The sequence below is a fragment of the Cebus imitator genome, unplaced genomic scaffold (assembly GCF_001604975.1).
Source record: "Cebus imitator isolate Cc_AM_T3 unplaced genomic scaffold, Cebus_imitator-1.0 Scaffold241, whole genome shotgun sequence".
NCBI classification, from domain to species: Eukaryota; Metazoa; Chordata; class Mammalia; order Primates; family Cebidae; genus Cebus; species Cebus imitator.
Window position 1 is genome coordinate 93,407 of NW_016107556.1, and position 12,815 is coordinate 106,221.

The 12,815-nt window shown below is 42.0% G+C and overlaps 1 protein-coding gene across 1 annotated transcript in view; it reads right to left on the bottom strand.

The window, feature by feature from the left end:
* Positions 1 to 12,815, bottom strand: part of LOC108282445 (angiomotin-like protein 1) — a gene marked incomplete at its 3' end in the record, with an annotated part of 117,792 nt that overhangs the window by 87,669 nt on the left and 17,308 nt on the right. Inside the window, exon 2 of the mRNA XM_017498396.2 lies at positions 6,663 to 6,805. Within this exon, the coding sequence (XP_017353885.2) occupies positions 6,663 to 6,747 (85 nt within the window). The remainder of the gene's footprint in view (positions 1 to 6,662; positions 6,806 to 12,815) is intronic.

Genomic DNA, 12,815 nt, shown 5'->3' on the forward strand with positions numbered 1-12,815 from the left:
AAGTGTTTCAAGGGTAACACATAACTCTTCAGTTATCTGGAAAACTCAATCAGCTCCCTCGTTCCTCAGTAAATGAGGTAAGGTTATATAGCAACACTGGACATAACTCCAGGATCAAAGGAAATTTTAGTTGCATTCCTAGAGCTAAAAGCACACTCTAGATACTTTTTGGGAGTACAACACCCATCACAGATATTCTGCTTAGTGTTCAAAGACTCCAGTTGTGAGCCAGGAACCTGCCCTGTAGCAGTCTGGGAATGCCATCAAGCCCCTGCTCAGCGTCTGCTGCAGAGGTGGCAGGGTCTGCTTTGACTGCAGGCTCTACTTGGAGGAGTGGCCAACAGGAGGGCCATTATGGGCTGCTCAGACTCTAGGGGTCCCCAGGAGTTACTTAGCTACTTGATCATGTCAAGAAGAGGAAGAGACTGAGTCTCACACAGATATGCTTCTTCCTCCAAGAGATGGGTGAGGGGCTAAATGCCCCATGGGGAGAAACTTTATCCAGCCAAAGTATGCTATTAATTCTCTTTGCAAGAAAAAGCTGCACAAATGCCATAATAACAAGTTAAGATGGTAGCTAGGTCCCACTAGGATGTGTGTATGGCCTTCCCATCCCCAGTCCCTGAGGAAATAACCAATTTCAAGCATGAAAGACAGAAAGAAGTGAGCTGAGCTGAGTCATCTCTCTGCTTTCCTTTCCTTCCTGGCATTGCCCTTTGATCATCTTCTCTGCAGGTAGCCTTCTGTCTCCTGGAGGCCCTTTGCTAGTTAACAGCTGAGCAAAGTGGGGAAGCAATACAGCTCCTCCTTCCCTCCTCTCCCAGGGGAGCATGGGCAGGACTGATTTAGAGGGAAGAGGGGCTAAGGCTGCCTGAGCTCAGCATGACTCTCTTCTCTTATCCTTGTCTCTTAACTGCACCTCCTAGGACAAGCCAACAGGTGATACTAAGGACAAACACATGCCCACCAGTAAGGTTTCATCAAAAAGAAATTTGCAATTGATCGGTTGAAGCATTAGCTCCCAGGCTGAATTGGCCCAGAGGGCATTTCTTGTTCTCTTGGATTTAATAATCTTTCCTTTTAATACAACTTGTCTTCTTTATAAGACTTGATGAAAAGGAAAAAGAAAACACAGTTGTTTTACTTCCCTTAAATGAAAATCAGGCCTCAGGTAACTGCTTTGTTTTGTAATTTCCAGAAGAAAGGAGTAGGCTCCATAGGAAAAATAATTAACTATATCTCAACTAAAAAATCATTATCTTAAGCAGAAACAATACAGCCCAAGAGATGAAATGATATGGACTCTGATAGGAAGCCAAGGATTCATTTGGGTAAAAATGTTAAATATGTCCTCTAAAAATTCCAAATATCAATGTAGAAGATGCTATCAACAAAAGCAAGGTGTTTGGGGAAATATATAAATAAATTAAACTTGTCCCCCTCCTGCACTGCCTCCCCACCAGATTCCTGCTACCAAGTATAGTCCAGAGATGAAGGTTTAAAAGAATCTTCACTCAATATCATATCAAAGGAAATAAAATCTGACTGAGCCAAGACGCTGCTGGAAGGTGTTCTTGGACATGAATCAGAATAAAGAACAATTCCAAAAATACATACAAGAAAAGGTCCCAGCAGAGAAAAATCATACACTTCCGACTTATACTCAGTTAGATCGATTCAGTGAAATCAAACAAAATACCCAGTATTAAGGACAAAAACATTTGCTGCAGTTGAAATCTATGACTAAACTATTAAAAAGCAAAATCTGTAAGATAAATGTGAGTTTCTGCTGAAATGCAGAGACCACGATCTTACATCTCCACCCCAGCATCTAAGGCAGAGGGCTGAAGAGGAATCGCTTCTTTCAGAGCTGCAAATAGAGTCTTCTTGGACCACACAGAGGCTTCTCTTCTTTCACAGTAAAGTGGTTTTCCCAAGAAGCTATTGCCTTAGCAATCAGCATAGTGTGGGTGGTGGGAGGAGCAGCAGAAGCCGGGGCTATAGCCCTAGTTTTGCCACTAATCTTTAGTGTCCCAAACTGCTTAGACTGTGCCCTCCTCTGTAAAATGAAAATTGAAACAGATGATGGACTTTATGAAACTAATTAAAACAAGTGCGTAGGAGATCACAGATAATGGATTCCATTATATGCATCTGTTTACTACAGAGTTTGCAAGAAAAATAGACAAAGGGATCAACTTCTCAGAAAGGTGGAGATGTAGAATAATCTTGCCCTTAGAAACTGATAGACAGAAGTAAAAAGGATAGAACACAGCTCTGGAGCATAAAGATCTGAGTGTGAATGTGAGCTCTGCTGCCATTTGCTGCCTGAGCTGGGCTTAGTTACTTTGCCTTTGCAAGATTCAGTTTTCTCATCTGCAAAATGGAAACAAGACTAGCTACTTCGCAAGATTTCAATAAGGGTTTGAATGCAATGAAATCATGTACATGGCAATGCTTGGCACACAGACTGCTCTCAGGAAAAGTTGCCTCCTTCCTCCTTGACCAGTGTTAAAACTCTCCCTAACCCTGAGAGGCTGCAGAAAGGAAATCTGTTCCTTCCTGTTTATATAACCATAATGGGAACAGTACCACTGAATTTCTGTGACGCACCTGGCCCACGCTGCCAGGCTGTGTTTCCCAGACTTCCTGCTTCTCCCCTAAAGAGGAGCTTAAGCAGGTTGAGCTCCCTGGGAAGTGTGGATGACAGCATGGTTCCCAAACAGCTGAGTGAGCACATCTATAAGAGGAGAAAGAAATACTTTATAGATTTGCTGAGAAGGGCCCCCCCTTCCGTACCAAATCCCCACATACGTGATGTGGCTGGAGGCTGAACGGCCCAATCAACTTACAATGCAACAGTCAGAAATGCGACAGTGGCCAAACACTGTCTCCCTTTTGTTTTGTATGTCAGGGACTGCATATGATTTCTTTTGAAAAATGTGCTCTAGCCCTTTAAAATGAGTTTGAAAACCCACTGGCCTAACTCATTGGAAATATTTTTAAGAGTGTCAGAAGCAGGAGTGAAAGCGGGACTTTTTCAGAAACTCCTTATCACCCTCAGGCATCCTGGGCTCTCCACAGCCAGCTTTCTGGAAGCTCTCCTACCCAATTACAGCTGGAGATGCTGTGAGGATAAGACAAGGGCAGATGTGTGGATCTGCCTCAAGGCCTATGACTCAACAGAATGACTGAGTCTCCCTGGCAGATAATGCAATTCTCTGAGGACTACAGGAAGCCAACAACAAAACCTTGAAGCTTGGACACTCCAGGGCTTTTCCTGGTACTTCACTAGAAATGCAAACCCCACCAGTCCATATTGAGCCTCAGAGATAGAACAGCCGGCACTAGCCAGTGGTGGGGAGAGGTAAGGTGGGAAAATGAAGTATCAAAGAAAGATGCTTTAAAGCAAGTGGGTCAAGACCTTGGCAATGCATGAGCTAAGATGGCTGTAGGGGAGAGCCGTGCTGTGGGCTTGGATGAGAATGCACATGTTAAAACAGTACTGTTTGTTTTCTGGCCCTGCTCAGGGCTAGTTCTCATTTCAGCTGTGACAAGCAAATAACTAGCAATACAAGTTTGTAACTGGACCACCAGAGCCTTAAGCTGTGAAGGTAGGGTAGCGAATGTGGGAGAAAGAATTTGAGGGACAGTAGCTTATGGTGGCTAGGATTGGACTGACCTCAATTCAAATTCCAACTCTGCCATTTGTGAGCTGAATGATGTACAAGTTTCTCAGCCTCTTCAGGCTCAGTTTCTTCAGTCATGAAATGAGAATAAAGCTGTTGTGAGAATTAATTGAGATAGTCTATATATATATAGATAGATAGATAGATATACAAAAAAGGCTTAGTGTATCATCTTGCAAAATTATATACCTAATATATGCTTAAAATATTTTTCTGGCCGGGCGCGGTGGCTCAAGCCTGTAATCCCAGCACTTTGGGAGGCCGAGGCGGGTGGATCACGAGGTCAAGAGATCGAGACCATCCTGGTCAACATGGTGAAACCCCGTCTCTACTAAAAATACAAAACATTAGCTGGGCAAGGTGGCGCGTGCCTGTAATCCCAGCTACTCAGGAGGCTGAGGCAGGAGAATTGCCTGAACCCAGGAGGCGGAGGTTGCGGTGAGCCGAGATCGCGCCATTGCACTCCAGCCTGGGTAACAAGAGCGAAACTCCATCTCAAAAAAAAAAAAAAAAAAAAAAAAAAAAAAATATTTTTCTATAATTTGTCCATTTCTGACCTGGCTCTGGCACAGCACACTTCATCTCTGAGTGCCAGTTTCCTTATCCCACTTCAAGACTTCATTAGGTTCCCATTTTGGCACCTGACTCAGTCCTCTAAGGACCTGCACCTTTCCTGAATCTCAGCCCCGGCCTCTGAGAACCACCGTAATACCAGCTGCCCACAAGGATTTTCAAATTTCAGCCACATTAATTCCTTATGTCTGTGCTTCACTCACTTACCACAACACTGCTATACTTTGTCTTGGATGACTTCATCCTTGCAGCATATAGACTGATTATCTGAACTGGAACCTGGTATTACTGTATCTGTTGCCTACAGAACTAAGCTTTTCCCTCAGCCCCAGCAGCTTATCACTTACCCAAGAGTGATGCCTCGCCTTTAGGCAGACCTTCCCTTCCTATTTTCCAGCCTTGCCCCAAAGATTGCAGATAGATGACGTGGTAAACTCACAGAGGGACAAGGCAGTGCTTGGAGATGGTCACAGTGTGCAGTTTTTAGCCACCACTTTGATCCCTAAGGCTTCTTTCAGTTCTGAAATTCTCTGATGGATGATTCTATTGCCTAGGTTACAAAAGCAGCAAGCACCAGTGGGAAAACCACACTTTCTTTCTCTCCTCTGCCTTTAGGCTTTGGTAACAAGCCTAGGGTCATTGAATCAAATGCTACAGATGTGCTGAAAGCAAGGTGAAGTGATGTCGTGATGCCAGAAGCAGTTATACAATCAGATGGGTTCCCACAGCCAAAAAAAAAAGGGCTTTCAATGAAGTCAGAGATATTTAGAGGATGTGGTCCCAATTGTTATTCATTCATTCATCCAGCCATCAAATATACACCACAAATTAGCCATGTTACAGTTAAAGGGATGCAAAGATGAATAAAACAAGGCATCTGTCTCAAGAAGCACACAGGCTGTTCAGGATACAGACAAGCAAAATACAGTGTGATATGTGCTGTGACAGGGGAATCTGCAGGGGCTGTGGCAGCACTGAGGAGGGAGGAGGGACTCTCCTTGAGACCAGGTTGGGGGTTGGTAGGAGGTGGCGGCAGGAAGAGATCCCAGAACAGACGACTTAAGCAGAAGCTTCAAAGATGAGTAGGAACTGGCCAAGTGGAAGAGACATGATAATAGCAGCCTTTGCCAAGATTCACAGGTGTGTGAGGGCAGGATGTATTCAGGGATCCAGGTAGTGGTTGACACAGTGAGAGGGAGGGAATTGCTATTAGTGATGAGCAGCAGGAGATGCAACTAGAGAGGCAGGCAGAGGTCAGGTCCTAAAGGGCTGTGTGTTGAGCTAGGGAGGTTCAGCTTTTTTCCATGGGTTGTGAAGAGATGCTGGCTTGAGGACTTCTAAAATGTGGCTAGAATGACAGCGTGACACTGCACAGGAACAAATAACAATTGATTTTGGGGTGGAATGCATCCAAATTTCCTTTCTCAAAGCTTCCTGCCTTCCCTTTGGAAACGATCTCATTGTGTGCAGCAATCTTGGTTGGAAGACATACCCTGGTGTAGTGCAGAAGATCTGCAAATGTTTGTTGCCATATAAGTTCCCCTGTTTTAGAGGTGGGCACATCAGAGAGTACAGTCTGCTGTTCTCTATGTCAATCTGGCGCTCTCTCTTGTATTACCAGTGCTTGGCATAAAATAGATGCTCAATAATATTTGTCAAGTAAATGAATAAACAACAAACAAATGGGAGACAGATCCCTGTGAAAACATCTGTGAGTGCATTAACCTCAGCAGCCTTTCATCACCCATCTATAGAATGGCTCTTACCATCAAAATAGGTCTCTATCAGATTTGAGGGCTGGAAGAGAGAATGGATTCTTAGACCTGATAGAGGACCACAGCTCTGTGTCAGATTATGATTCTTGCATTTGAATGCTCTGCTCCAGGAAAGTAACAATATCTCCACCATTTAATGCTGAGTCACATTAATCGGATAATCATAAAGAAGGTAAAGAGCTGACTACTCTGTTTAGACTGGTTGCTTTATCTCAACTTGAATGTTTGCAGGTTGCTAAGAGGAGAGATGAACAAAACAGGAACACAGTGCCTGACATATGTTAGGTGCTCAAAGATCTCTGACCAGCTTCCCACCTGGCCAAGGCGAGGGCTCATTAAATAACAGCTGATGGTCCTCATCGTAACCCTGCAAAGTGAGCATTCATACTCTCATGTTAGAGCCCAGGGAATGACAGATTTTCTCAAAGCCACAAAACTTTTAAGTAGTGAATTCAGGATCTGAACCCAGGTCTGTCTGAATTCAAAATCCATTCCCTCTCCTTTCCACTTGGCTGCTTTTGAAAAGACAAACAGCCTGGGCACTTATTGAGTACAGCAGATTGACATAATGAGGTGCAGAAGCTGAGGAGAACCATGCTATAAGGCACATCAAAAACGGCCATACCCTCTCTGGTGTTGGCAAAAGGATGAATTCCAGCATGGGATAACCAGGTTCCTTCCTCCAAAGTCCATTTTTCACTGAGGTCCATGCTTCCAGCAAGTCCCTTGTATGTATGTGTAGCTTTCACATCAAATGGAAGCAGTCTCCTGAAATACACAATGAATACAAAAAAGGTGTATGAATTACAGTCGATGTTCTCTTGGGAAAGGGAAGCTTTCTTAAAGAAAAGTGGTCGGTTTCTAGCTCATTTCATTCCTTTGGCACACAAAGCTTGTTGTCTAGATTTGGGCAAGGCCTGAGTGTGAAGTTCTCAAGCCCACAAACCAAGTTTTCCTCTCCATTCTGTTAACAGATGTTTATGGAATGACTATAGTATGCCAGGCTTTGAGCAAGAAATTTACTATTTAGTTTTATATACTTTATAGGCTCCTAGAATTTCAGAGCAGGATATAATGGGATCTCAATTTCATTTAAAAGATATATACTCCTCCATTTGACTAAAAAACAGACTGAAAAAATTTGAACTAAGAAGTTGGAAGCAGTTTTCATTGTATTAGAATTATGACTACTTTTTATCTTTGTAATTTTCTGCATTTTCAACAATGAACATGTATTGCTTTTGTAATCGGAAAAATGTATGCAATAAATATTATTTTAAAAGAACGTTTCAGAGCCAAGAAGGACCATTGAGACCAATTTTCCTTTTCCTCTTGAAAACTGTGATAGAAAGACACAGTCACAAGGGCTCTTGGCTTTTGCAAAAAAGATCATTTCCACCCCACTGGCCACTGCTGAGAAGGCCAGCCTGAGGAATCTCTCTATAGGCAAACTATATGTGGGTTGATTACAACTCATGACCAAACTCTTGCCCATATTACAAAGAGATCTTGATAACCCTCTGCATGTAGCAGGTTCCCAAATGAAAGTGGTTGAATAATTGAACATGACTGATTCACCACATCTGTGAATGCAGCTAGTGGGTTGTCCACATAGCAGAAGTCCTGTCAGCCTAATTAGGATAGGCAGCAATCATCGTTTGCTGTAATCAGCCCAGCTGGCTTGATTTAGTCTCTAGAATGCTGTTCAGAGTTGCCCTGCAGGTTCCTGCACTGCCTGCCAGACAGAAGACATGGTAGATTGACTTGTTGCTTTTTGGCTGTCTGCCTAGATAAGTATGATACCCATGTGAGATGCACCAAACAAATAGCAATATCTGATAAAATACTAGGAAATACCAAAGAATGTAGTGCATTTTATTGGATACTGCTTCTCTAGCAATTTGCGTTGAATCCAAGTACCCAAAAGTTTTTTTGTTTTCTGTTTGTTTATTTTTGAAATAAGAGTCCCACTCTGTCACCCAGGCTGGAGTACAGTGGAGTGATCTTGGCTCACTGCAACCTCCGCCTCTCAGGTTCAAGAGATTCTCCTGCCTCAGCCTCCTGAGTAGCTGGGATTACAGGTGTGTGCCACCACACCCAGCTAATTTTTGTATGTTTAATAGAGACGGGGTTTCACCATGTTAGTCAGGCTGGTCTCAAACTCCTGACTTTGTGATCCGCCCACCTCGACCTCCCAAAGTGCTGGGATTACAGGCATGAGCCACCGCGCCCGGCTACAAGTACCCAAACGTTTTAGAGGTGAATTCTAGACTGGAGTAAATGTGGCACAGTGCAATAGTGAGAACGTTGGACTTATTAATAAATCCAGATTTTAGCCCTGACTCTGCATTAATTGGGTGACTTTGGGCAAACCAGTTACTTTCTCTGGGCTTAATATTCGCTTGCAAAGACCTGTTCAGGCTTCCAAGACTTGCAGCCTATAGTAATATGCTTTCACATGCAAAGGCTACCTATCTACCCTACCTATCTACCTATCTACCAATCCACCTATGTCAGTGGATTGAGGAAGCTGCATTATTTATCCATTAGCCAACTGAGACATCAGCACATGCGAGGTGGCTGATTGAGGCTAGAAGTAGTCTGCTATCGAACAAGACACATTCTCTGTGCAAAACTAAAAACATGTCTGGAGTAGAAATCCAGTCTTGGGCCATAATCACACTGGTATCATTTAATGAACTGAACTAAATATCAAACATTTTATATCTTCACTGATTATGAAATAACATTAATAATAATACTACATCCTTAAAAAGCAACACTTATTTACGGCAGGTAATTCAAAATCACTTCATTAATCTTTGCAGTATCTTTGAGAAGTGAAATAGAGATTCCAAGAGCTTTGACAAAAATAGGCTTTAGTGATTAACCGAAGAATGGTTTTCAAAGTAGATTCCCCATCTCTCTTGGCCCAGTGGCCTAGGCACCCTCTGGCTTTCAGGAAACAGATTTACAAGATATATGAATGTGTGAGCTTAGGTTCTCACATTCATGGTTTTATTTTATTAATCTGAACTACATAGGCTCATGATAAGTGTTTTATTAACTTCAACTGGCAACTCCTGCTGGTTTCTCTGATGCTTGAATTTCACACCTCATCTTGGGAAAACCAAGCACTAAATGTAAATTGAAATGGCATCAAACACAAGTATTTTGAGGAAGGCTTTGATCCATCACACCTGTGACTGAAATTCCAACACGTCCCTTGAACCACAGGAGGCCCCAGAGTTGCTCAGGAGACTCTGGCTCCTAGAAAAGAGTTTTCAGGCCTCTGGCCATATAAAATAACTTATTAAAGAATTTCTATTAGGTATTTCACCTCCACCCAAGTCAAAACTCTGCCATAGACAAAGTCCATGAAGAAGAAACTAAAATTTAATGGAACCATGAGAATTTAATGTAAAAACATCATGCAACCATGGAAACAGGAAGTGAAGAAACACTTTCCGCTAAAGCAGTGAATGACAGCACAAACACTAATATGCCTGATAAGTTGGGGTGAGGTGAGTGGGAAAGACTATCAGAAACTTACAGCTATAATTCTGGCTTTGAGAGTCACTCTTTTAGAACTAAGCTACCTGAATAAATGGATATTGGGGTCTATAGAATACTGGAATACTATGAATACATAATTGGCATTTCATAAATATTGGTTGATTGAATGGATGAATAAATGATAATGCCTAGAGTCGGTGAGGACCTGACCCAGGTAGTAGATCTCATAAAGCTCTGAAAGGATATTTTTCTACACTGATAGAGTGGTGTGAGACAGACCAGCAGAGTGGCCCTTTGGATTTAAGAAGGTTTAACCCTCTGGCTCCCTTAGACCAGAACTCTCCTGAAACTGACACATCCTCCTTTTTTACGGGTCTACCTCTAGAGCCATCTACCCAGCTGCCCAAGCCAGAAACTTGGCCATCCTTGACTTATTACATCTCCCATCCAGCCGATCACCATGCTTTGTCCATTCTTTCAAATGTCTCAATAATTTATCTGCTTCTGTTTTCCTTGCCTCACCTTTTGTTGAACTACCATCATCTCCCTCCCACTGAGCACTGTGACAACTTCAGGGAGTGCCTGCTCTTCATTTCCTCCAACCCCTTCTCCACAATTTAGTTGTAGTAGTATTTTTAAAGCATACACCTGATCATGTCACTTCTGCATTAAAATACTCCAGTTATTCTTTGCTTCCAGGAGAAAGTCCGGACTATTTAACATGGTATATAACACACAACTATTACAAGGCATTTGCAGTCCCTGAATAAGCTCCCTTTTGTATATTCAGCCATTCCTAGAGCTCTAGCAATATTGTTCTTCCTGCTTACCCTTTTCACCTTGCTAACTCCAACTTATCCTTCACATCTCATCTTAGACTTGGTTATGTGTTCCTGAGAGGCTTCCACAGGCTCCCTGTGCTTATCTTATTATAGCATTTATCACACTGCGTTGCAATTTTCTGTTAATATGTCTATAGTTTAGTTCAAGTTATGTACTTGAGAGCAAGGATCCTACTTTATTTGTATTTGACCCTAACATTTGCACAGTGCTATCATAATGTAGGCACTCAATATAGATTTGCTGAATGAATGACTACATGAATGAATAGTGCTGTTTGGCACAAGTGTATTTCAGCTAACAAGTCTTTTTAAAACGTACTCTTTTTGCAACCTCACCCATCGCCTCAGCTTCTCTGAAAATTTTTCCATCTCAAAACCACACCCTATGTGCCTCTGCTTCTTTGCCCCATTCTGGCCTCCTTATCCAGTCTAACTTGCTGAGATTCCCCCACCTCTTCTCACACTTCAGCTTAGACACCAGCCTTTCTACCCAGCATGCCACAGGAGTCCCTGCCACTCACACTCCTGCCTCCTTCCCCAAGGTTGGGATGAATTTAAATTCTTGGTTACCCACAGGAGACACGTGCCACCTAATGCAGTCAGGTTACATTGGGACCTCTAACCATCACTTCTAGGGCCATTTCTGGCACTGTAGACTTGATCTAGAAATATAAATTCAGAAAAACCCTGGTCACACATTGGCTGTGCCTTAACTCCTATTATATGGCCCAATCTGTAAAAAGGGAATTAATTAACTAGAAGTACCATGTCTGAGGATTTAGGAAGCGTATTCCATCATTCAGGTATTCAAACAACTCTTGGTTCTAATGCATATGAACACCATCACAGCAAACAAGTGTATTTACTGGTAACTTACAGTATAAATCAGGATATACATAAATGTGTATATATTGACATACAAAAATGAATTCATTCATTCATTCATTTGATAAATACTGACTTGGTGTCTCCTAGGTACTAGTCATTGCATTAAACACATGAAATAGAAAAATGACAAATATTGTTCCTTTCTTCAAGTAGTTTTCAAGCTTGTCAGGGAGACATGCATATGAATGTATCATTACAGAACAACATGGTAAGTCCAAGCACAGACGCATACACAGGGTAAACCGAGGATCTGCAAATAATGAAATCTGTAAGTTGAAATGGATCTTAGGGCCCTTAGTCCAACTCGCCTTATGCATGACTTTTCAGTATATTTTTATTCAGCCAATACTTAAATAATACCAGTGATAAGGAGCTCACTCCCTCCCCAGATAGCCCATTACATTTTTGAACACCTCTGTGAAACAATTCATTTTTAGATTCTCAACAAAATATTGATATTCACCAGCAATCCTCAGTGCTGCTGAGCTGTTCCTGGAACTCCTGCCCCTTGTTCTGTCCTTCAAAGCCTGCTTGAAGGAAAGATGCTCTCCAGGCCTTGCAGATCTGGACCTCTCCTTGTTCAGTGGGTCAGGAATCTGAAGGAATATTCCATCTTGGTTACAAGTAGAGGGTATAAACCTATCTGGTCACACCCAGAAGACAAGCCAAACAACCCACTAAAGCACGAGAGGAAAGGTTACACAATGGGATCTTCCTTCTCTCCCAGAAATACTTAAGATCTCCATTTGCTAGGTCTAGTTTATATCAGCTACCCAAAAATCCCAATCATCTGCAGCCTGTGGACCACAGTAGATCAGAGGGAAGTCTCCTCCTGGGTGTTCCAAGGGTTTGGTTCTGATGAGTTTCCATTTCTACACTTGAAAGGTTCTTTTCCTTCTAGCTCCAAATATTTCCAAACATATCAGGATCTACATCTTCGCTCTTAATATTCAAGTGATAAAATTCAGTGGCACCCGAATTTTATCTTACACTTGTTGGAAGAGAAAAACATTCTAGGTATTCACTGTGAGAAAAAAAAAATACCTTTTTACCTGAATAAAAGTACATGAAATGCTAGAGGGATGGTATCCTCCTGTGTATAAAATGTCTGATGTTTAGAGAGTTGAGATACTTATTCGGGCTTCCTGTTTGTTTCCAAGAATTCTTACTGGCTTTGTAGAATTGGAGAGTTTGAGCAACTTGAAAACCATTATTTCAGATTAGTTTATCCAACTGGGCAGAGTATTTATGAAGTTTCTGGGGAATTTACTGATGTTAATATTTTAAATATTCCAATAAATAATTTATGCTACTTCTGTCTAAGGAGATTTGGCAACAAGCATATTTTTAGGAAATTAATGACGTTTAAAAATTATGAGGTCCTTTGTAGAACTCTAAATGACTCAGGCTTTTCATGTCTGAAGTCAGTCCATTGAGACTACACTCAGAAGTCTCCTCTACCATGAAACCCTGCCAGGCAGACTTATTTCTTTCTCCCTTTGTCCTTCTCACAGCTTTTTTTTTTTTTTTTT